The sequence below is a fragment of the Pieris brassicae genome, chromosome 2, assembly GCF_905147105.1.
Source record: "Pieris brassicae chromosome 2, ilPieBrab1.1, whole genome shotgun sequence".
Taxonomy (NCBI): domain Eukaryota; kingdom Metazoa; phylum Arthropoda; class Insecta; order Lepidoptera; family Pieridae; genus Pieris; species Pieris brassicae.
Genome location: NC_059666.1, coordinates 8,513,196 through 8,538,776, shown reverse-complemented (window position 1 = coordinate 8,538,776; position 25,581 = coordinate 8,513,196). Strand labels below are relative to the sequence as shown.

Genomic DNA, 25,581 nt, shown 5'->3' with positions numbered 1-25,581 from the left:
TATATAATAAGGTTTACAACACATGCAAAAAAGTGTAACCATATAATTTTGTCACATAACTTGTTTTAACATATAGTACATGTTATATACGATCGATACACATCAAGTATCTGAGTTTGATTAATTATTTTACGACCACTAGGCAAAAATGGACACAAGTGTGAATAGGATGTCCTATGTCTATACAGTATACAGATAAGTCATATTACTTTAGCATAACGTTTAGAGCCATTTGGCTTAAAATAGATATTTAGCAAGGTCCACAGTTTTTACGCAGATTTTTTACTTAATGCTAATCTAATAATAAAATGTAACTCATCTATGATGTATGTGTGTCTATATAACTCACAATATTCCCAACCTTTTACTTGTAACTGGCATAAAGTCAAAACTATTGCCATATTAAAAAAAAACTCACAATATACTTCTTGTCACAGATTCAGTAGAGATAGATAATTAAAATGCAATTTAGACGTGAGACTTAGCGCAAACCAAAATGAAAATGACAGGTGGTGTCGACAAGTTATCCATATACCTAGTTAATCTGTAAGCAAAATAATAATTATATTCCAAACACGAATCGAATGCACAATTTCCGAATTTTATAAAATCTAAAATTCAAATACGACTGATTTTAGTAAGTACATATACTCACATGACAGTAATAGAGATAATGAAGAAAACTATTAATAAAAATTTACCTGGAAATCGGCCTTCATCAAGTGTAATAGACAATAAATTTGTTGATTTATCCACAAAACATTTACCAGAACTATTAGAATTACGTGACCGTCAATTAAAATTATTAAACAACAATTTTTTTATTAAAAAGCTACCAGATAAAGGATTAAAGATTCGTTCTTTATACAATAAAATAGAAAATGAAATAAAATTAAAGCAAGATGAGGAACAAGCATGTTCTCTATTCAGCAAAATGAAATTGGAAACAATTGATAAAAGCTCTATGCAAGACATTGAGTGGAAAGGAAAAGTGGCCTATCATAATAATGATACTTATTTAGATTCTGATGATGACAGTGAACCTGAAGATGTTTTAAGTATTTTAAGCCAAAATACAGCTGATAAGAAAATAGTTAAAATATTAGGGCCAGTGGAACCTTTAATAACAACTGAAGACCTCATTAAAATAGAAGAAGTACCACATGTTAAATATATAGTCCAAATAACAGAGAAAAATATTAAACTAAAACCAAATGCTCAGTTCAAGCCATATAAAACAACAAAAACTGATGTTCATAAGCCAGAAAAAGAAATTCAAAGGAAAAAACATAAAAATTGGGAAGTAACATCTGCTACACCACCTCCAATACTCCATAGTCCAGCAAAAGTTTTGTCTATTGAGGAATCTCTAAAGCTTCAACAAGAATATAGTATACATTTAAAGGCAATTGAAGCCCAGCATGCTGCTGAAAAGTTATTTGCAAAAGCTGGTGTTAAAATGCCTGAATTACCTAAAGACATTTCTAAGTTTGGAGACTATAGATGTAAAATGGACAGTGATGATTCTGGCTCAGAATCAGATACTGAAGGTAGTGACAAAGAAGTTCATGATGAGGAACCAGAAAAAGGTGGTGTTATATTTACAGTTATGAAATGATTATTGTGTTAAAATAATTATGGAATTGATATAATCAAGAATCTTGTGTAAATATTCACAAATATAAGAAAGTGTTAAGTGTTTTCCTAGTAGAGCTACATAGGAAAATATATTTAAAATAAACATATCTGTTACTTATGTGTTTTTTGTAAAAAAATATACATATTTTGATTTTTTTAAACAGCATTTTTTACTCCTTTGCCGTATGACTGTACCATACCATATGATGATAAATAGGTTATTTTGTACCAAAAAATATTTTAAACCCAAGACCTAAAGTGAAATTTAAATAAATTAATAAGAGGTCATTATATAAATAAAAGACTGTTGGATGATGTGATCACCATACAAAAGTATGACCAATTATTGATACCAAATTCTATGAAGTAATAAATGTTTTGTTTTTGGAGCAGCCTTGGAGAAAAACACCTAGTTCTTAATTCTTATTACAATGCATAGTTAAGAACAACATACAAAGTGTATACTGCCCTCTACTTGGTTACTTATAACTAAGTAGTAGTTACTTATTATCCTGCTTCCATATTTCGCTTTGTGCTTAATGCATTGCTAATTGGCTTATTCATTATTTTGTTTTATCTCATCTTCATTCGTCACTCGCAAATCGCTCGGCCTACGTCGGATTTCAGAGTTCGGCTATATTCGCGTGCTAGCGCGCGCAGTGATAGGACGTGTTAGAAGTCAATATTGATTTAATTGTGTGTGGTATTTATTTCGTTTAGACAATGCCACCTACTTCAAATGCTGTTATGGGAATTGATGACGATCAGAGGTTTGCATTAATGAAGGTATGTTTATACTTATTTTCTCGCTACTTTTTAACAATGAAAACTATTTTATATACACTATCCAAAAGGTTTAGCTATGTAGGCAAAAGTTACGGTAAACGCAAATCTGTATTAACTTATTACTGTCTCTGACTGACTGCTGAATACAATATTTATACAATATATCGACATTAATTATGCGACGGCTTCCAGGATATTTAACAAAACTGTTTTTGGGAGACATATAAAGAAATTCATATAAAGCTTAGAGATGCCTAGTTGGCTAAACAACTTCCAGTATTATACAAGTATAGAGACAAGTCTCTAAACTTCATTATGTAGTCATCCCATATATCCCTTCCTTTCCGAAGAACATGTTTTGGCCAATACACTCTTAATACGGAATAAACACACCTACAAATTAACAGATAGGTCGCAGCAGTCAGTTGCTCACCTGTAAAATTATTGTTCTTATAGTCCTTAATATTTTTGTTTATTCTATGTATGTGAATATCTTTAATGCAAATTGTTATAATGCGTCTATGCCACAGGTCTAATTAGGTCTAGCATAATCTTTAACTACAAAATCAATATTTGTGCAGCCAAGCTTATTAAATAATTTGATTGAAATGAAAATTTTATTATAAATTAAATTGAATTTTAGTACTTTCCAACCATGATGTAAAAAACAGTACGTGTATATTTTTTCGTCTCATTCCTACTTTTATCATCTCTAAATAGGCATACCAATTATTTTAATAATTAACCCTTGTATACTCGGATTTGGATAGTTAGTTTTGGAGCAGAAAAGAAATTAGTAGTTATCTGAATGTTTATTCAACACGGACTAAAATATTTATTTATGTTAGGAATATGGGAATAATAATATATATATAAATATTGTATTAAAGAAAATGTTGAGAGGTAACAACGGTTATAACTAAATCTTTAAAATTTATCATCTACCTAAAGACGTTCCTTAGCTAACCAGCTATAATTACATTGTAATTGTATCAATACCAGTAAAATTTACATTGACGAGTAAACATTTAAATAGATCTTCTTTGGCGGATAAAAACGCGAATCGAATATATTATTTACATAACTCGAACTTAAAATAACTCAGATCAGTTAAATAATTTTCCCTATACATTTCGTAATGGGTAGGTACATACTTAAAGTCCATCTTTGTAAAGTTAAAGTAGCCTTTATCGACCTTTTTGTATAGTCTGCATAAAGGTCTTATGACGTTAGGGTTGTTATAGTAATTACATATATGTATACAGGGTGGCCTAAAAATCTTGGACCAAACGCAACTAGGGGTTCGATGGGGTCATCAGCTGAAAAAAAATTGTTCTTCGGGAGGTCCTAAAGCTCAACTCCTGCAGATTTATAATCTATTATGAGTTTTCATAAGAAATTTGTCTTTTTTACTGATTCTTATTAAAATTCGAAAAAATCTACACCTGTATCTTTTTCATAATTTTGGTACTGATGAGTCCTTTTGTTAGACATCGTAATTGTGGTTGTTTATTGGGTGTGGGTATTGAAGATAATATTAAGTTTTACGAAAAAAAAAATCAAATCAGAACTTTTTATTTTATATACTGTGAAAAACCCCCCAATGTGAAAAGTGACCCTGTATTACAAATTTTCGCGCATTTCTTAGGGATTCTAAAGATGTTACACTTACACACGGCCATGAGTGGCTCTAATATCTTTCTAGTACGAAAAGCAAAACAAATATGCAGCTGATCACCCCATTTAACCCCTAGTTGCGTTTGATCCACGCCTTTTTGGCCACCCTGTATAACGTTTCGTAATTATGATTTCATGAATGCATCTGTGCCATTCCGTGTATGTACATTATGGTGTATAACCTTTGGTCGGTGTAGTAATTACGTATAAAATATATGTAGATTGTTAAAACGCTCAGTACTTTCCGGATTTTAAAATTTACTTATATTAAAATTTTCGTGTATGGAAAGTATGACTTTTGAATGTTACCAGCATCCTTTACCTGTAAAATGCCAACTGCTTTGCTACCTTTACAATTGTAAAACGCCATAACTTTATATCAGTTATTTAATAGCAAATAAAATATAGTGTATGAACACACGAACACCTCGTGGAAGTGTTTATGACATATATATTGCAAATGACATTTAATCTAGAAAATAATTTTCGTAATTAAACATATTGTCTGTTGTCTGCACTTTCTTGATTATTCGTAGACCATTCGTTATGCACTGTAATTATCATTAACCTGCTTCTTTAGCAGTTTAAAATTTATTTCATGGCACTTTATCGACATTCTTTGTGAAACTTGCAATCATTTCGGGAATTCGGTATTTAAATGATTTTTAACATTTATTGTTATTGATTGAGTCAATGGTAATTGTCTCGATAGCCTTTTAAAATTACGATATTTTTAGATTAGAAATCGCTAGGTAGTGGTAACACTTTCAAGCTATTTTTTTATTTATTTTAAATATATTAGTAAATAAAATTATATCTTAAATACTTACATACACTGTAAGTCCAATAAAAATATGAGACTAAAAGTATAACAATTCTTTACTAACTAGATTTCTTTGGAGAACTAACTTAAATATACACTAAAGTGCGGCCATACCCATGAGCAATTTTGTGGAGTTGAACTCTTTGCTTGCTTTTTTCTAAAGAAAACTCATGACTCACTGAGTATAGTAAAATACCCAAAGCGTACCCAATGTACCTAAATAACATACAATTCGTAGTGAAATTTTTTTTCCTGATTATTCGAAATCGTATTAAAAAAATGTTGTCAGGATTTTATGTAAGCTTCTAAAGTAATCGAGAAAATTGAAGAAGTTCATGACCAGCTATGATATTACGAATAATCAGGGAACATAGTCGATAACGTATTGTAAATTATCCTTAAGCAAATGATCTCTGCAAAAGAGAGCGTTGTATTCTAGCAGTTCATTAAAGTAATGACTTGACATTAGCAGGTGCGCTTACCTACATATTATGAAATAACGAAACTTAAGTCTTTTCTACTTGACACAATTCTCGGAGTTATCACAATTTAACCATAAATCACTTTCTAACTTTGATATGAACAAAATTGCAAAATTCCACTCTATTATAAAGCGAAGGCCAACGTCAGAGAAGGCTTGTACAATGGACTTTTTGCATGCATTATACCTATTGTCACTGTAACACTACTTAAAAGGAACCTTTGATAAGTACGTTGACGGGAACGTAATTATTTATTCTTTGCTGGTACTAACGATATATGGAGACTGCGACGTCCTCTGATTAAAAATTTCAACACAACGTTGGTTAAAAATCTGGACCAAACATAGAGTCATGTTGGTCTTTACAATCTAGCCTATACAATAATTATTGCTAATTAGTAATATTATGTTGACTTAATTTTCTACAAGACTAGTGAATAGCTTAAACTAAGGTAATGTTTATTAACAGGCTTACTGTTCTATAATGTTTTGACTCTATGTTCGTGAGTCCGAGATACCGTACTTGCACTTATATATATTCACAACACTAAGTAGGTTTTTTAATTTTATTCTTCAGAGTTCTTTTTTCTCCTAAATGTTCATCAGACAAGTCACCATGAAACATTTCTAATTTGTTGCGAATCTTCGATAATTTGAAGGTAGTATGACGACAGTGAGCCAAATGAAATGTTTCTAAAATTTTCTACAACTTATACACGTTTTTAGGAAGCTGAAATGCGATTTAACCCTTTCACGGCACGACTTTTTTCGTTTAATGTATCTTTGGTCACCTAGTATTTGCTCTATACGGTGACCCTGTTTCTCCATCATTTGATGAGCCTGCTCCTCTTGACGGCGGCTCCCTCCATCATATGGCGTGTCAGTACCTGATCTTCCATCTTTTGGCGGCGTTCCTGTTGCTATTGATAGCAAGCCTGTTAATGTTAGTGGCGTGCCTGTTGTTTTATCATTCAATATCTCCGTGCCAGTAACTCCATCATCTACAGGTGTTAGTGCTTTTACCCATCACGCGGTCCGCATCAAAACTTTGTCGTCGGCCAGCGTCATGTGCTCGTGCCCTTGGGATAATTGGCATTTTACCTTAATAATTGGAAGGAATATAATTGCACTAAAGATACAATTGACGTTCTTAACGCTCTTACAGTCGTCGCAGTTTTATCGATTGAATTTATTTCGCGGAATCGCGCTCAAGACTGAATTCACTACTAGTAGTTAGTGTTCTATCCATATTCCGAAATTCTATCTTATTCTCTTATCTCTCTTGCACATAATTCCGTTCTTGTCAAACGCGGTTTTAGGATTTTCAGTCTGGCTTCGAGAATGTTCTGATCTTTTCTCTCTCTCGCGTAATTGAGTGCTAAACATGGTTTGAATAAAATTCCATGCTATTAATATATATGATAAAGACGCCTAAGAGACGCCCGAAGAGGGCAGTCATCGCAGCCCAGGGTCACCTATTTTAGTGGGACATTGCCGGCCTTTGAGGGAGGAGTATAATCTTTTTTTAAACAATTAGAGGTCGTATCTCCCAGCAAAGACCCGTACCTGGACTCGATTCTGATAGATCGCAAAAGAAAATATATTGTGTAGCGAACCGTGGATGACTTCCAGCCATCAAGCCGATGTGGATGAAATTCTGAATTAATACGGCTCGTAGAATGTTGAAACAAGACAGGAGGCATCAACCCAAACAACTCAGACAGTGATTCTAAATGCGTTTAAAATTGGCTTTTTTCATACAAATTACCCACTAACTAGTTTATCCTCATTACCGCTTAACTTATTTCTTGTATGTACATTATGATTTATGAAATACTCAAAAATGTAAAATACTTTATCTTTAAAGATCATGGAGGTCATGGAGAATAGCTGTTGTCTTGCTTATTATTCTCACGTAAATTTTTGAAAACTCTTTAATCTTTTAAGAAATATTTTTGTTTTTCGCTATTATATTTTGCGTTTATAACGTTAATTACATTCATGCCACTTTCTAAATTTGTACGATAATTTTAAAAATAATCTTCTTGGCGCATTTTAGTATTAATTATTAACATTTTCGAGCAGTTTTGGCCTGATGGTTTTAACGAGCGACTCTGGCATATCTTAAACCCAAACAGTCGACGGGTGTGTCAAGGACAGAACATTTTTTCACCTTCTTTCCTGTCAGAAATCATCACGGAACAGATAGACAAATCTAAGGCTCAGAACTAAAATATTGAAGCGCCATGTTATATGTATAATTAACATTTTTATCTGTTAGTCATATAATGTAATTTTTGTCTGCAACCATGTCATGACGCGACACCAAAAACAAAACAATACCTGTGCTTCCACGGCTTCAACAGTTTGAGTTTGACTATATCATCAAGAAGACGAAACTCAGAATTGTTTAGGTACAACATTATGAAAAGCTCTTTTTGAACTGGAACAAAAAATTATATATAGACATACATACGTTTCATGTTAATGTCTATGGCCTTTAACTAACGATTCAATATGTATTTTAAAAGTGTATGTGGTGGGAAAACTCCATCATTTGGTCTTCTTTAAACATATAATTACATATTTCTGTACCTATATAACTTAGCTTTGACAAGTATGATTTCATAACTTAATATGGTATATTATTATTATTTTACAACGTATCTTAGGGCATAATTTATTTTCTTACCTATTATTTATTCTTTACCATTTAATATATTTAACATTTTTTAAATATATTTGGTTGTTATCTTTATTTACGTACAAAAAACGTTCTTACCCCTTAATGGGAAATTTAAAACTGGCAACACTAAAACGTATGTTTATCGTTGTCTAGAAAACTCTTTGAATGTAATGCCTTAATTAATATTCTCTATCACGTAAGTGCTAAAAGCATCGGTATATTATGTTTAGAGAGCCATGAGAATAACTAGGCTATGTAAACTTGCGGTTTCATGTGACAAAGCTGTATTTTCCATCTAATAGATACAATAATATTATGTCTTACGGCCGCTTTCTATACTCGATGTATAAAATGATTTACAATTCAGATCCCTGCTTTGAAATCCTTGTAAAAAAAGGATTGGTCGTCCTCATGTGGTTTCCTTTTACGAGTAATTCTTATTTGAAGACGTGATTATTTATATAAAATAGATTTACTATAAAATTTAAAATTGCGAGTGACAGCTGTAAAATACTTTGAGGGCAGAACATGGCTTTGCGTAGAGTAGTTGAAATCTTAACACATATAGTAAGCCAATGATCGAGGAATTTAAACAATTTTATTGTCTTCGTCGGGGTCGTTACTCCGCAAAACAAGATTTGTTTTGGATTGATAGGCATAGTATAGTTGTCCTATTTAAAAAAATACTAAATTTACATCTCTAGTCTGAATTTTACCGTGTAAAGAAAAATCGGTTAATCGATTTTTTTCTTTTCAGTTTAATCGAATATGTCTATTCACGTTTAAATCAAATGGACTTAAGGGTTTAATATTGAACATGTTTGACACATTCACGTATGAATAACCTTGTTTTTATAATAATTATCGTCTTCATAATCTGTTTATTATCTATTATAATGATAACGTATAATCAATAATTAGATGCGATTAAGTATTTTCTTTATTCTTTTTTAATTAAGCTTTAATTGAGTCACAATTAAAAAATTAAAGTAATCGATTAGGAAAAAAATATGTATTATTAAAAGTATTTTTTAATAATCCGTTCGAATATCTTTGATTCCCGAGTTAAAAACAGAATTTCGTTTTATTAAATTTCAATCAAAAATTTATTGTAAAAAGGCGATTCTTCCGTGAAGGTGTCATTGGTTCTTTTTATCATTCAAACATTTATACGTTGTCGCCAGGATTACAACTCTTATCTTGACCTTATACACGGTTAACCTTTTTAAATGTTTGTGTCATGTATTTTTATTGAATATAAACACATACATACTTGTTTCACATACAGAGCAGTGTTGGCCTAGTGGCTTCGACGTGCGACTGTCATCCCTGAGGTCGTAGGTTCGATCCCCGGCTGTGCACTAATGGATTTTCTTTCTATGTGCGCATTTAACATTAGCTCGAACGGCAAAGGAAAACATCGTGAGGAAAAGGGCTTGCCTTAGACCCAAAAAGTCTACGATGTGTGTCAGACACAGAAGGCTGATCACCTACTTGCGTATTCAATTCACAAACGATCATGAAACAAATACAGAAATCTGAGGCCCAGACCTAAAAGGTTGTAGCGCCATTGATTAACATACTTGTTTCATTATACGTATATGTATTATACGCATCTGACAGTTATCGAAATATTGTCTTAATAATTTTCGATGGACATTATAAATAATTTAACATTCAAAAACTCATCCTAAAAATGTTTATATATTTGGTAGGTACTATATTCGTAGGTCGGTAGGTTATATTAGAATAATTCCAACTAAAAACTTGTAAAATACCATCCAAGCTACTATCTCTACAAATTCACGAACACTGCGGACTAGTCAAATGTCATGCATATTATTCCACCAATTTAATTTGGGAAATTGAATAATTAATTAATATATAAATAAAAATTAATTGCCAAGTATCTTCCTAAGCGTAAAACTCAATGACGACTAGAACTTTTCGAATATAGTGTTTTTATAAATTCATTCCTTGAACTTTGAAGGAGGTTTTTATGGTGACAGAGGTTAGAAAATCATATTAAGGTAAAATGAAGTTCGCTGGCAGTTTATATAAGTAGAAATATCCGCATAAACTACATATTCCCATCATCACACTTAAAAGATCCGAATTACAGATGATAATATCTGCTGTTAAATATTGCACTGTAATCATAACGAGGATAAGCGAAGTAAACATAGCGTTGCAAAATTACCGTAGGCAAGGTCAAGGTGTTTGCGCAACGCTTGCGCAAAGTGGACATGAGGCCGAAAGCTGTGCATACAACGGAAGTACGGAATACATGACAGTAATAACAGATGAAAGAATAAAAACAAAAAAAAACAGATTTTATTTAAAATCATTGATTCTTTCTGTCTTAATTGTCTTTGTGGTACAATAAATCATGGAACTCTTCTCATCAATGTAAATAAAATTTTATAACATGTGTTCATAATCGAAAGCAATTCTAAAATAAAGTTGTTGACTCCTATTTCTTCTACTGTAGTTTAGCTAAAAGACTGCAATGACACTGACTTAGTTTTTATGAAAGGGATTTTTATATTGTTACATTTAGTCAAGGGGACTCTGTACAAAATCACATTATATGGTTTATGTAGTCTTAAATATGTAGTAGGAAAAACCACTAATATGTAGATTCCTAACAGTCTAAATTATAAAATTTATATTAAAACTTAACTTGAGCTGTGATGAAATATTTTAAATTTATAATCAAATATAACAACAATAACAGATTTTTTTTGGACAGATCATGTATTTTATTTATTCCTTCTGAACAGAACCAAGTAAAGTTATGTATAACTCGTTCAAATCTGTTCGGTTCCCAAGAACGTGAGTTTTTTTTTAAATCTATTGTAATATACAAAGCAATTCGTGAAGGTAATTGAATTTTTATAATGATAGATAAGTACATCGTTGTATTACATTAAGTTACATCATACTATTTGTAGTATGTTTAAGAAAATTATATTAATCATTGAAATACTAAATAAGAACGCAATATGATGTCCGAAAGGGTTATCATGTCGGTTAATAATTATATTAGCGCATGAACTTAGATACTGCCTTCCTTTATGTGATAAAGAGTGTTTCACTGAAACATTGTTGTCAGTGTATTCTGGAGAATCGAATTGAGAATTGCTTGCCTATGCTTGTGAATAATTTCGACTTCCATTAAAATACCTCTAACCGATTAAACTCTATCGAGTAAACGATGAATATCATTAAATTATATTTTAATCCGTAGGTATTGTAAATCCAAATGCTTATCAGATTTACAAAGCAACTATTGTTTAAGCTTGACTTTTTCTGTGGCGAGTGCCAACTTTCGAATATTACAAAGGCAACCAGCAGAGGCTTCTTGCAAGATCGGATCCTTGGAGCCTATTGTTTCCAACAGAAATTGTACAACACCAGCCTGCAAAAAGGACAATAAATATTCACATTTATATGAAGTCTGAGAACGTAAACTATAATTATCAATAAAACATTTTCTCTATTTAGTTTAAGAAATATAATTTAAAGCTGAAAAACATACTATTCGGTACTGTATGGGCTAAGGCCGTAAGATACTCGTATTTATTATATATTGGCAATGTCACTAAAATAATAAAAAATAAACGTCTGCATAAAGTGATTCGATTAAAAACCTATTTATTTTAGTTAATACAATAGCAGTTTAGAGAATTATTAGAGATATTTCCTAGAAGTCACTGCTTAATTCATCAAAATACTCATGATTCGTCTCTGTCACTTATCGCTTAACCAGTTTCGATGTAATTTGTGGTTAAACTAGAAAAATGTTTAATTATGGACAGTTTTCTCAAATTTATTTACATAATGTAGATTAATGGTTCATTGACTCAAATCTTTGTAAGAAAATTTTATATACTTTAGCCTGATTACTATTTTTATAACATTTAATGTTTCAAATACTTCTTCTTACCGCATGCATAGTGACACAGTTGACAGAATAGAACGATAGATGATAGAGAGCTAAAGCAGTAGCTCTATGGACATTTGAGTCTCTTGAGGTCATGTAGTTGACAAGTGGTGTAATGGCACCCCGTTTGCCAAATTCTTGCCGGTTCTGTGCCCAATCGCAGCAGTACGCGATGGCAACACCTAAATTGGCGCGAAGGTGGTCATCTGTAGTACTCACTTGAAAATAAAAGGTTTTATTAAGAGAAATTTTTTATTCTCCAATAACTTTGTGATAGTTTCTGTTCATAAATTCAACGTGCAGTACTGTTCATAAATTCAATGTAATCTACATTTAACAGAATATACAAGGAAAATAATATGGAAATCAAGGTCGAAAATAAGTGTACGGCACCGTATTTTTATCGTTGAAATATCAACCAAAATAAGTTATAAACTGCCACGTAAAAACTATTAATGTACGTCATCATTTTATGTAGATCCTTTTTGTCGTTAATTACATGGTTATGAAGGCTTAAGTATTCAATCACGATTGTATTGAATTAACAATCTTTTAGTAAATTATAATCAAATCAACTCAATGTTTACTAGAACTAAGATATTTGTGTTATTCATTATAATGTACTTAACTATCAATATCGACGTACTTAGAAAATATTAATATATAACTAAAGAATTTCTGGAAATTGTATGAAAGTCATTTTTAATTGTATAATGTGAATAGGTACACATAAATACATAGGCTGATAATAAATAAATAAATCATAATATCTAGAGAAATGTAAAAGAAATACTTATTTGAAACTAGCAATGCCCAACGGTTTCACTCGCTTCGTGATAGTAGAAAGTCTGACTAAAGCTATGTTTGTGTTATTATAAAAGTTTTATTTTACTTAGTTTTCTTAGGTTTTTTATTACTTCCTTCCTTTCAAATTTTACTATACAACGAATACATATCTAATACATTTTTTATTGCGTAACATCATTTATGTAGAATGTCCGACATTAGAAAATTTCTAATCTGCCCAGGAATTTTGAGGTTGATTATTTCTTCTATAATATTATTGAACTTCAGTGTCTTACAACTTTCCCATACACAACGTTTCACGTAGTTTTGTTTTGTGGCAGGAAATAATTACATGTTTTGGAGTTCCGACTCGGGATAGGCTAACATACAATTGGCCCATGAGCAAAGCATTATTTTTATAGATATTGATTTATTATTACGTTCTATAATACTGTACAACATTTTATGTCAAATAAAATTAAAATTGTTTCCACAGCGCACGCGATGACAGATTTTATGGATGTTTTTTTCACAATTTTTTGTAAATGAATACAGCTTATGTCAGTCAGTAAAGCTGCAGCTTTCTAATGGTCTACTGAAATCGGTCCAGTAGTTTACAAACATACATACAAAAACACAAACGTTTCCTATTTGTATATTATATTAGTATAGATACTGTATTTTCGATATCATAATTGTACGATTGCATTATAATTTATATATAAATTTTTATCTACATACCAAGCGTATTTAGAGCTACAGTGACTACTGCATTAAGTTTATCTACGTCTAATTGCATACCGTGACGATTACAAGAAAGATTTCAACCGTACCTAATTTAGACAGTTTCCCAACCACACCGTGGTCAGAAATTACCGCCAAGTTTTCATTGTCTTTTGCAATTGTTGCAATAGCGGCACATACTGCTGACAGAACGTTATGATCATCTGAGTCTAATAAATCAACCGTCAGTTCTAAAGCCCCAACAAAGGATCGAACCATTTCACCAGAATCTGCTGCATTTTGAACGCAAGGGCTTAACGCTAACGCAGCGTTTGTCTGAACTTTCTTGGAATCATTCTTTAGGAGTGACCAAACTAGCCTTACGCCATCAAGGTTATCGATCTCATACATACAATTCTGCTCCTTTGCACATTCCATTAACACCAAAGGTACATTCTCTAACAGGGGCTTGTAGGTATTATTCAGATGGTGTACTGCACAAAAAAGGCTTAATATAGCTACTAGTAAGTAATTAAATGTTTTATATAATATTAAGGATTCATACTTAACATAGGAATTCCACCGGATGATCGAATCTTATTACGGTTCGGTGGGTATTTAGCGCACTCAGCAAGTGCTCCAGCGACATTTGTAAGAACTCCATCGTTTTCGTCGTCGAGTAATCTAACAAGTATCGGAACTGCGCCAAGCGTGTCCAATTTCCTTACGCTTGCATCACTGTTAGCACATTTCCATAAGGCACCCGTCACAGCTGCCAGTAGAGGCTTATTGGGTCTGTTTGTGCTATCTTGAGCGGCCTCTACTAAGAATTCTAAAGCTCCTGCTTCACGTATCATATCTCTTGTAATAGGATCGTTTGCACATTTGAAGATTGCTAAACTGCAGTATGTCTTAAAAAGCCAGATAAATTAAATACGAAACCACTTACTAAATACTTTTAGCATAACACAAGTAATGAAAAAATAGTCTATGTTAATATTCTTTTTTGATTATGATAAAATATTTATTACTGACCTTTAAATCTTTATCCTCATTAGCTAAATGTTTAATTAGATCTTCCACCATCTTTTCGGTCTGAATGGCAAGTTGGAAGGACGTTTCATTTGCGCACATTTGTAATAACCCAACGGCTGGAATAGCTACATCAAGATGAATTGTTTTCAACATTCTTGCTATCAATGGTATCATACCGTACTTTCTCATCGCTTCTCTATTTCTTTGTGACGATGACATAGACCAAAGAGCTTTTGCACCAGCTCTTGCGATGTCAAGAAACTGTAACTCGTCTTGGGTTAGTTCCTCTCGTGGTGCTATTAGACATCTGGAACATAACATGGCTAGGTTGAAAAATATAATACAAAAAGACGTATATTGATAGCTACTTACTTCTCTTTAATATCCAGCAAGTCTATTAGTTTGGGCAGTCCTCCGAATTTTCGGCAAAATTTTCTACTTTTACGAATTTTTCCTAGATTTGCAATAGTCTCAGCAGCTAATATCTGCACATCTCTTGCGGGATCTGATAATAACCCAACCAGTAACGGTATCGCGCCAAGATCCGTAACTTTTTTTCTAATTTCCATATTCGGCGTTATATCTTTCAAAACAGCTAGCCCGCCCACTATACAGCATAAGTCTCGTGTTTCAAGCAAATTGACTAGAAGCTCTAATCCACCAATTTCTTGTATCGCTCTTTGATTCACTTCTACTGTTAAATCGTGGTCTTTTAAGCAGGAAAGTGCCACCATAGTAGCTGTTTGGTTACCGGCTTTCATATACTTGACTAGTTTTTGTATGTGCCAGTATTCTGGAGGGATTTCAGAAGACTTTATCAAATCCCCCCAGTTGTCTTCGGATGATGAGGTAGACGAGGCAGATGAGGCTGAAGTGTCATCACCCTCAGTTACCATTACTATTCTGGGTAAACCAACTGTATCTTGGCCACCATCAGCGCTAAATGTTGATACGTTATCGCCATCAGCCATGTTTAAAAATAAATGAGATCTAAATTATAAAGATACTATCCCCAAAATAAACTTAAGCAATTTGACGTTTGATTTGTCAATATTTTAGTGGCTATGGTTACTATGAAACGATCACAGTGCGACTGCGTGTCTTATCCGACAGACCATACATTGTTTATGAAAGCGCAAGTGGAATAAATTATTTGTAAATTACTATTCTTTTTCTGTATAATAGATGTCCTTATTCTGGCAAAAGTACTTAAAAACATTGCCTTAAAGGAATCAACTTATCATTATAGTATCAATGTCTCTCAAACATCTCTTGAGTTTTTGTATTTCTAAATGTTTTATTATTATTGTCTTTTGCAGTTCCGCAGAAGCGTCAAAGATGTGTTGAAACCAGAACATAATGACCAGTTTCTGATAAGGTGGCTGAGAGGTAAGTAATTACTTTTTCACTTTTGAAATGTTGTAAAATGCCACAAAAATAGAAAGTAAGCATTATTCATATTTTTTATGAAATCTCGTCATATCTATGCACTATACTGTATCGCGGAAGTAAAAGTGCCTATTGAACCCATATTTTTACAGTAATGATAGCAATCTTGACTTTACTTACATTTACAAGCCTTATGAATAACATGATGAATGACTGGACAGCTTTTGAAACTAAATACAAGTTTGACTCACATTAGTCTATAGTAATGTCTATAATCTTAGCAGGGACCCCTCCGTATACATAAGCATAGGGCTTACATTATCTATACCTTTATAAAACCCTGGAATTCTACACATTATTGAAGCACCATATGCGAGTCCAACTGAGCAACAGAACGGCTCTTATTCGTCAGAATAGAGAAAGTTAAAGTTAATTTAAGAGAAACGTTACTAGAAGACGAACCACAAGAACGTTACACATGTCAATACATGAACTTCAACTATATGTCGACTCTAATAGTTTATAAATCCTGAGTATTCAATTCGTGTTTTTCCTATATAAGTAATTTAAATATTTTAAACATTAATAAAAACTTAATGTCGTGGCGTCTTAAAATCACAGCAAAGAAAAAAATCACGATTTCTTGCGATCATTTATTAGTGAATGGTTTGTTTATTTCTGTTTCTGATATATCTTATCTTATGCTAAGGGTGAATGAGTATTAGCAGAGTTTGTGTCATAAACCATTAACGTAAATAATTATATATTGTGATATATATATAATTAAATAGGTATGGATATAAATTGATATAAAAAGTAGGCTATGTTCTCTAGTAGCTATAGATTTATAAACATATATATGAAACACAACACATATATAGACCCTTCCTGTGGAGGAAGGAAAATGTTCTGAACAACCAGTCTAACCACTCACCCCGACGGCCCCAGCTGATATCAAGATCTTGTTTATATACACAGCAGTTGGAGGGTATGACGGCATCATACTGTAGGCGCAGATGCCCTGATGGAGTTTAGAATTCTAATTTATTCTCATTTCTATGGCTTTTGTAGCATTTTACATAAGCTTGTTTAGTATATACATATAAGATACAAAAGTCCTGATTAAAATATTATTAGTTAATTGTTTGGGTAATTGATTTAGATATAACTTTATCAATCTAATACATAGTGAATAAACATAAATTTATTGTGTTCGCATGTCCAAACCGTTAGCCTTGTTAATATTTTGATGATCTTTGTTATATACATATATACATTTTATATTTCGGTTATATTATATGCTATGAAACGTAACTCAGAAGTTGAATATAAATCAATGACACAAGATCCGGATTTTTACCAACATTATACAGTAACTCTAAATTATACATCAACATGGGTAGTGTTTGATATTTAAAAAATAATAATTTCGTGATTCCCTTACCATTTTGTTTTTTTTAATATTATGGTTTTACCTTTTTTATTTTATATAATGGCAATAGTTTTAACTTTATGCCCATTTAGTTAGCTAGAGTACATATTAAAATATATTTTACATAGGTAGGTGACGGTTTTGTAAAGCAATTAATATAAAGCACTTCATTAAGCTATTCTATATAATATGTATATACTATACACGAAATTTCAATTTATTTCCTCCGTCCTTTGTCTTTAAAAATGATTTTTATAAGACATCTTTGTCCACTTTTTTGCTTGAAATATTTCAGTGCAAAACGAAGTGGTGTTAAATAATGGTATTGTTCATTGCAGCAAGACAATGGGACCCGGAAGCAGCGGAAAAAATGCTTAGAGATGTTAGTATCAATTTGATTTAACAATGTTTTAATTTAGTAATTTTTTTTGTAATATTTTATGTTTTGCTCGTTATTCCAGTTCCTTATATATTTATTTTTATGATGATTTAATGCTGGCTTATAAAAAACAATAGATAAAAAATCTATAATGCTATACATTAAATTTATAAAACTTGCAATAATTGCTGTATTGTACCATTTAAATGTTTTGTGAATAATATTCTTTTTCAGTCCTTGATATGGCGGGAAAAGTGGGGCATAGACACAACTCTACAAACATGGCAGGCCCCGGAGGTTTTGGAAAAACATTTTCCAAGCGGTACTACGGGATTTGATAAGGAAGGCTCTCCTAGTAAGCCTCCAACCTTTTTTTCTCGTAATAATTAAAAAACATAAAAAGCCTTTCTCAATTTGCAAAGCTTTATTTACGATTTAGATATTTTATTTAGCTTGACATAGCTGACAGCCGAGACATTAACATTATGTATTGACAGTGTCTAGTAACTATTATACATATTTTTTTAGTCAGTGTCGAGACGGTAAAGTTTAGAAATAAATAAAAAATTACCTACCTAGAATAGTGTAATGATAAAAACTTATAAAAAAATCAAAGGCGCCTAACCTTGAAGGTCTGAGTCCCAGATTTCTGTATCCGTTTTGTGTTCATTTGTTATTTCTAAAAAGATGTAGGTAACTAGCCTTCTGTGCCTGACGCGCGCGGTAGACTTTTTGGGTCTAAGGCATTTCTCACGATGTATTCCTTCACCATACGAGTGTTAAATGTACACATAGCACACATGCGAGCGCTGTAGCCTATAGTATAGGCCAACACTGCAATATCTAGGCGGCTAGGTTACCTTAGCTAATCATAAAATAATAATAAATCCTATGTTTAGAATTAAAAGAACATCAACTATAATCTAATAAACCCCGCAATAAAGTAACGTATTTTATTAAGGAAGTAGAACACACACATTTTTACGTTACAATATAAAAATCACGTTATGTTAATGAAACGAATACTTTCATTCAAACTTCATTACCTTATACAAAAACATACATATAAAAAAGCAGGTTACATAAGTAATCAGGCAACGGGATAGATTTATCTGGATAACATTTTCCAGTGATGCGGTCAAATACCTTTGGAGGCCGTGAAATTTCTTGTTCACAACCTTGTGATTATTCCTTAATTATTTACGTAACCTACATAAACAACTTTTAAAATGTAAAATTATTGACTGACATTTCTTGCGTAATGATTTAGCATGCCTAAAACTTTGGTTTTCTTGAAAGCCTTGGCTAAATATTCGAATTATGTCATTGTAATTTATACATTAGTCTTAATAAACTCTTATATGTTTATTTCATTTTAATATCTTAAATCTTGACATTAAAAGATGCTATGTGTTTGAAGTGTCTGTTTCTGTAAACCAGTGAACCGATTATGATGCGGTTTCTTTTGATAGATAGCTGCCCAATAGATTCTTAGCTACAATCTACGAACTGTTCAGATCTACATCATCAATTTTTTTGTCGGCGATGAAAAGTATCTAACACAATATTTATTTATCATATTTAGAACACTTATAGAACACGCCAGCCAAGTGGGACTGGGCTTTTATGATGTTGGGTTCGAAGATTATTTAAAGTTGTTGCTTTTGCGTTACTACTCTTTCTTTTGATAAGTTTTAAATAAAAACTTAATATATACAATAAATAATGTATTTTTCAGTAATTATCGTACCTTTTGTTGGTTTGGATGTCTGGGGCCTCTTGCACTCAGTCAGCAGGACTGACCTCATGAGAATGATTTTACGGCATTTGGAGAACTATTTAGAGCTTGGCAGAAAACAGGCATCGACTCATGGACCAGCGGCCTTAAAGGTATACTTTATTGTTGAAAAACACATCAAACAGTAATTATGAAAAAAAAATAACTTTACTGGTTTCATACAATCACCTTAATATGATTTTTAGTTTCCGAGAAATATATGTCCAAGCCTACATACATTTACAACATTAAGTTCACGTGCTTAGAAGCCTAAATATACATAACGGGTAATATTGATAGCCTCTAAAGTTAGTACATAAAAACGTAAAACACTCATAAAAAGTAATTTATTCATTTAAATTACTTTACAAATAACAAGAATCTCCGATTGGAAAAAAATCGCTAGGTTAGTTTATTTATGGCAACCTTTTAAAGAAAAGTACATTTAAATAAAGTACAGATACCGGCAAACTTCTTGAGCATTAAACAAGGGAGTGTGGGAAAGTTTGCGCATCGTGCACACACAAACATCAAATTGACACTCTCCCGCCGCCCCCCATCCCAGTGAGACCTAAAAATCGCTTCTGCGCTAGCAAGGACATTTGTTCAAGATGTTTGCCGGTATTTGTAAGCGCAGGTGAAAAACTACTATAAGATTTAGGTACAATATCTCAAACAGTAGCGAAGAGTAAATAAAACTGGACGAATTTGGTGGCCTTCGCCCCTCAGATGTCGTGTTCTAGTATTAAATATTATTAACTTGAATAGAAACAAAACAAAAACGATTAAACCAGGTAAAGATTTAGGTAGGGCGGTCTCTCCATAGCTAAGAATTCATTTCAAACAGTTTTTTTTATTATTATTGCTCAGTATATTATAAATCAAATCAAATCTACAGAAAACACCAAGACATGTTTAACCTTGGTGAAGGCTACACGACAGTACAAAGTCCTTATAAGCTAGAGTTATAAAGGAAAATTCAATTAATAAACGAACTAAACGAAAATATTACAACAAGCAGAGAGAAAAAAACGTTTTTATACGTAAGTTATGAATCGTGTCTCGGAACATCTATCATCGTTGTGAAACTGTCAGGTGACACGTCATGTACTTAGTACGTCATATCGTCCCTTGTTTCCTTTGAAAAACTGTGTCCTTTAATTCTTTACGGACATTATCGGACTAAAGGTAAATTTTACTTATCACAGGTGACAGTAGTATTTGATTTGGATGGCTTTAACATCAGACAATACGCGTGGAAACCAGCTGCTGAAATGGTTTTCACATTGCTGCAAATATATGAAGCAAACTATCCTGAAATATTGAAGACTTGTTTTCTTATTAATGGTAAGACAATTATGACGTTCCAAAAATACATCTTATAAGTAAGCGAATTGATATATCGAAGCAAATCGCAATGTTTCTGTCATCTTTACTAGATTGAACAGAGACTACTTTTTCTTAAAACATTTTTATATATAATTTATATTCCTTTTGTTAAACACGTTATTATTGGTAACTACACTTTGAAGTCAATTAAAAAAAGGAATGTCTAAATTTATATTTCTACAAGTTTTCAAATCGAGGACTTAAAACGCGCGAGCTTTTTCATTGTGACATCATTAATGAGCTGATTTTAATAAATGATGTAATATGAAATAATTTTCATAATACAATATTATTGTTAAGGCGGAGGTTTTTTATTTGAAACTAATGCGCGCTTTATGAGGGATCTAGACTAAAAAGTATAATCTACGCATTTTATACATTGCTTAAATAGACTACATAACAAATTGTGTTATCCAAGAAATCGATTACCTATGTAAGCGTACGTGCTCTACATGTTTTTCGAAGGCTGTTCGGTCTGATTTCCGGAAAAGTTCAAGTATAAATATACCTAATCAATATCTAGTTATCTTTTATTATGTTAATACTAGTATCGAAGAACTTCAGAATATACTAATATATTTACCAAGACCATAAATTTGTATTACCAGTATCGAGATATATGTAATTATGTTGCAACGTATAGAACTGGGTTTATATGTACAAAGTAGATTAACCATGATTATAAGTTTGCTAATATAGTTAGCATAGACGTATAATACTAGTTAGGTATTTATATATTGCTGCCATGGTTTGGTGGGATAATAGGTACTCATGCACACGTGTAACGAACCTGCAAGCTGATTCGAATCGGGCTAAGGGTAGTAGTAGCTTAAGGTTTGCGAGAAGTTTGACTTCCTTACGCCACAAATGTTTTTTTGACATCCGGAGTCATAGTTCGAGTTAAGTCTCGATTCTGCATTACACAGCATAAACCGAAACTATTACTTATAAAAATTACAATTGTAAAATCGAATTAAAAACCAAATAAAAAATTATAATCGCTGAATTTCATTTAAATAAACAAATTTTATTTTTATACGAAAATTTTGTTTAGGTGAAACAATCGTATTGTTTCACGTATTTTGAATAACGACTGTTCAATATATGTATATTCGAAATAGGTACCTACTAGCAACTCAGAGGAACCAAAAGTATGAAATTAATTAAAAACCGTTATTTTTATTATTAAATTGAACTTTGAAAGTCTTAGTAGTTGACTTGTCGATAAATCAACCATGTTATTTACAACCAAAAATAAACATAATTATTCACCCTGAACATTGAATCTAAAAATTGTATAATATATTATTTTTTTGAAACTACAATGACCTATGTTATTAATAACCGTGCAAAAATTGGCAATCGAGAAGGGATAAATACTTGAGTGCAAGGTCAATAGCTTGTGCTGTAGGTACTTGTACCTAGACTGCATTGAAGGTTAATTCTGCATTCGGTCATTATGCTTCCATTTGACCAGTAAAAAATCCAACATCATATATACTTGCATTAATATATTTTTTTAATCTGACTGAGAATATATTATTATTTAATATTATAAGTCTGTCTTTAGATTTCATTAATATTAAATTCTAGAATCATACTGACGTAATACATGTAACTTTGACTTTAATATGTATCGTGATATAACAATAAATACTGTTTCAAATGTAATAAAAAACTTTTATCTAATGAAAAGCAATTAAAGGCAGGAATAATTTTATTTATTATCATTTTGTATACGTAGTGGCTTTACATTTTCAGCGCCAAAAGTTTTTTCTCTCGCTTTCTCCGTGGTGAAGAAATTTATGCATGAATATACGATATCAAAAATTAGAATATTCGGCACAGACCCAAAGAAATATCAACCACAGATCTTTGCTATCATTGACAAGGATAGACTTCCCGCGCATTATGGTGGCACTTTGGTTGATGAAAATGGAGACCCAAAATGTAGCTCCATGGTAAGGCTCTTTATATTTTATAGCTTTTAATTTTTGAATCAATTACATTTACATACAAATACAACAAATGGGAAAAAATCACGTCGAAAAATATAGTAAAAGATTTTAAAAATTGATGAGCAAATTTAACAGTACCATAACAGTTATTATATTAGGCTTAAATTTTATTTATATTGATTTAGAACATTCAAAGTTAAATTAAATTATTTAATTTATTAAAAATTTATCGCTATACTAGGGAACACTATGTTTTATTTTATATCGTCCCACAAGACTAGAGATTGAATTTTACACATGAAACACTGAAAAGCTAACTTCCTTATAAGAGTTATTTTATTTATAGATGTAACTTAATTATTGCTTTATTATGATTTACAGGTTAAACCCGGTGGAAAAGTCCCCAAGACGTACTATATGCGTAACTCACAAGAAGATGAAAGTAGCTCGGAAGTGTATACACGTGTCACTGTCAAAACTGGTGAAAAGCACATAGTCGATCTACTTTGTCCTGAGAACGAGAGTGTGCTTAAGTAAGTTACATCCGTATATTTAAAATCATAATAAAAACATGAGAGGACCACCTGATGTTAAGTGATACCGCTGCCCATGGACACTCACATTACCAGAGGGCTCGCAAGTGCGTTGCCGGCCTTTCAAGAATTGGAAGAACCCTTTTTTACGTATTTGCTTTGCAATTTGTTTCTAGTTTTTTATATACATACTAAAAAAAACATATATAAAATAATACAAGTAGATGATGCGACTTTTCTACCAGGCGCTGTCAACTCCTAAGCGATGCCTATTTCGGTAGGTATGTTTCACATATCACTTCGGTTTCCAATAGGAAATACTTTCAAAAATTCAATATCTACCCCTATCTTTAAAATAATAAACTACTTACAAAGATGTCAGTTAAATCATTTAAAAATAACTTAGTGAGTTGAACAAAGTATTAAATTATCTTATTATCGATCTTAGTTTTCCACTGACACAGAATGATTTTACAAATTCTGTCCGGACAGTGAACGGTCGTTGGACTAGATGTCACAGGAATGGTATTCTTCATTATAATTTGACCGTAATCATCTAAATTCTAGATACTTCATATAAAAAAAAAATTGAGGGCCGTGGAAGAGCAGCACCTTCCTCTACAAATAAAATGATACGTAGTAAATAAGAAATAAATTAATTGAATGCCACGAAATGCCGGTCCGTTTTATTTTTTTATTAGGTTCAAAAGGTGCAATGAAATGTTTCTATAGTGGTCTTTCCCTGTCAGATGAAATAACCATTTACAATATTAATTTTAGGTGGGATTTCGGAGTAGAAAGCCACGATATTAAGTTCGTGATAAAAAAGCGAGACGCGGAAGGCAACGAGAGCGTTGTACACGGGCCGAGACGAGTGGGAGAAGGACCAGCTGATGTTGGAGTTATGCCCGTCACTGGACCTGCTACTTGTAAGTAATCTCTATCCTTTTATAACTCATAGCTACACTTGTATGTATTAACATTTTTTATATTCAAATATTGTTTAATCCATAGATTCTGTAGTTTTCGACAACAAAAATTCCTTCCTGCGAAGTAAGAAGATATACTATAACTTAATAATATCAATACCTGAGAGAGATCTAGACATGACGGACCTTCCAGAGGACATGGCGGACCTAAACATCGCCACTTCAGCCTCCGATTAGAATTATAAAAAACTCTTTGTCCATATAAATGAACTAATTCATAAATCAGAAAATTTAATTATTTGTAAATCATTTTGACAGTCCCACAGATGGCGCGACTCGTCCACGAAGTGTAGTTTTTTATTTTATGCTTCGTCACGTTATAAACGATGTGTAGAGTACAAACTTTAAGTAGAATCTTATATACACACTGTCAAAAATAGAGAGCGTAAATATGAAGAATCAAAGTAAATATAACGTTACACGTAAATTTTACTTTCTCAGCTTTTAATGTGTTTTCTGTGTAGGTATTGTTGCTCAAAAGCTATGTTATTTGTTAAACTATATGTGATTAATGATAGGATGTCTTTTATAGGTACTTTTGTATGCAGGCTTACTTTCTGCAATTATGACTATAATTCCAGTTATTTTTAAGTTCTAGTAAATATAGTTATTCTGTGATAGTTTACTATGTTATGACTGCTCTTTCTAAATTTTTCAATCATTTGAACTTTGGAGAAGTTAATTTCTTAAATTAATAATTATATCAGGTATTTTTATGATTATTTTTTGCCGTTAGCTAAGCATATATTTTGAATATTTGATAAAATGTATCTTCTTAGCAGCTGTTTTTATATTATATGACAATATGATTTGTTTGTATTCAATAATATTTAGGAAGTTCATATATATTAAAAATGTTTGTTAAAAATTATAGCATTTTATAAAACCATTGCTTTTTTTTAAAATGCCCATCCAAATCCACATTCTATGAACCTTGAAGCCTTAGCACATACAATATGCAAAAATGAAAAATTAGAAAAAAATGTGGTGTCGAAATTTTAAAAGACATTCAAGAGTTCCTACTAAAATGACAAATATGCATAATTTGAATATAATATGTACAAGTTGTCAAACATTTACATATACATATTATTCAAAGTATAGTAAATTTATCTATAAATATATCTAAGGACTCATATTTTTTGGTAATCATT

The 25,581-nt window shown here is 31.8% G+C and overlaps 3 protein-coding genes across 3 annotated transcripts; 2 read left to right on the top strand and 1 right to left on the bottom strand.

The window, feature by feature from the left end:
• The first annotated feature begins 497 nt into the window (after positions 1-497).
• LOC123720780 lies at positions 498-1,790 on the top strand. Its single transcript, XM_045677540.1, has one exon. It carries the CDS (start codon positions 656-658, stop codon positions 1,616-1,618), a length of 963 nt encoding a protein of 320 aa, XP_045533496.1. The 5' UTR covers positions 498-655; the 3' UTR covers positions 1,619-1,790.
• A 479-nt stretch (positions 1,791-2,269) lies between these two features.
• On the top strand, positions 2,270-25,190 carry LOC123719958 (SEC14-like protein 2). The gene is made up of 10 exons (XM_045676304.1): positions 2,270-2,424; positions 15,901-15,970; positions 17,741-17,784; positions 18,016-18,136; positions 19,520-19,671; positions 20,767-20,905; positions 22,709-22,908; positions 23,287-23,438; positions 24,219-24,367; positions 24,453-25,190. Exons 1-10 carry the CDS (start codon positions 2,362-2,364, stop codon positions 24,602-24,604), a joined length of 1,242 nt encoding a protein of 413 aa, XP_045532260.1. The 5' UTR covers positions 2,270-2,361; the 3' UTR covers positions 24,605-25,190.
• LOC123719956 (armadillo repeat-containing protein gudu) lies at positions 10,459-15,634 on the bottom strand. Its single transcript, XM_045676303.1, has 6 exons — positions 14,954-15,634; positions 14,582-14,888; positions 14,112-14,457; positions 13,657-14,040; positions 12,041-12,255; positions 10,459-11,512 (listed from the first exon to the last, which is right to left on the bottom strand). The coding sequence occupies exons 1-6, from the start codon at positions 15,550-15,552 to the stop codon at positions 11,381-11,383; spliced, it is 1,983 nt and encodes a 660-aa protein (XP_045532259.1). The 5' UTR covers positions 15,553-15,634; the 3' UTR covers positions 10,459-11,380.
• Positions 25,191-25,581: the final 391 nt, after the last annotated feature.

Bases quoted from the DNA above. Each gene is read 5' to 3' on its own strand.
- LOC123720780 (XM_045677540.1), top strand. From the start codon at position 656: ATGACAGTAATAGAGATAATGAAGAAAACTATTAATAAAAATTTACCT.
- LOC123719958 (XM_045676304.1), top strand. From the start codon at position 2,362: ATGCCACCTACTTCAAATGCTGTTATGGGAATTGATGACGATCAGAGG. The intron at 2,425-15,900 runs GTATGTTTATAC...TGTCTTTTGCAG, and splicing joins AGAGGTTTGCATTAATGAAG to TTCCGCAGAAGCGTCAAAGA. The intron at 15,971-17,740 runs GTAAGTAATTAC...TGTTCATTGCAG, and splicing joins TCTGATAAGGTGGCTGAGAG to CAAGACAATGGGACCCGGAA.
- LOC123719956 (XM_045676303.1), bottom strand. From the start codon at position 15,552: ATGGCTGATGGCGATAACGTATCAACATTTAGCGCTGATGGTGGCCAA. The intron at 14,458-14,581 runs GTCAGTAATAAA...TGGCTTTTTAAG, and splicing joins ATGAGGATAAAGATTTAAAG to ACATACTGCAGTTTAGCAAT. The intron at 12,256-13,656 runs GTACGGTTGAAA...TTTATTTTCAAG, and splicing joins TGGGAAACTGTCTAAATTAG to TGAGTACTACAGATGACCAC.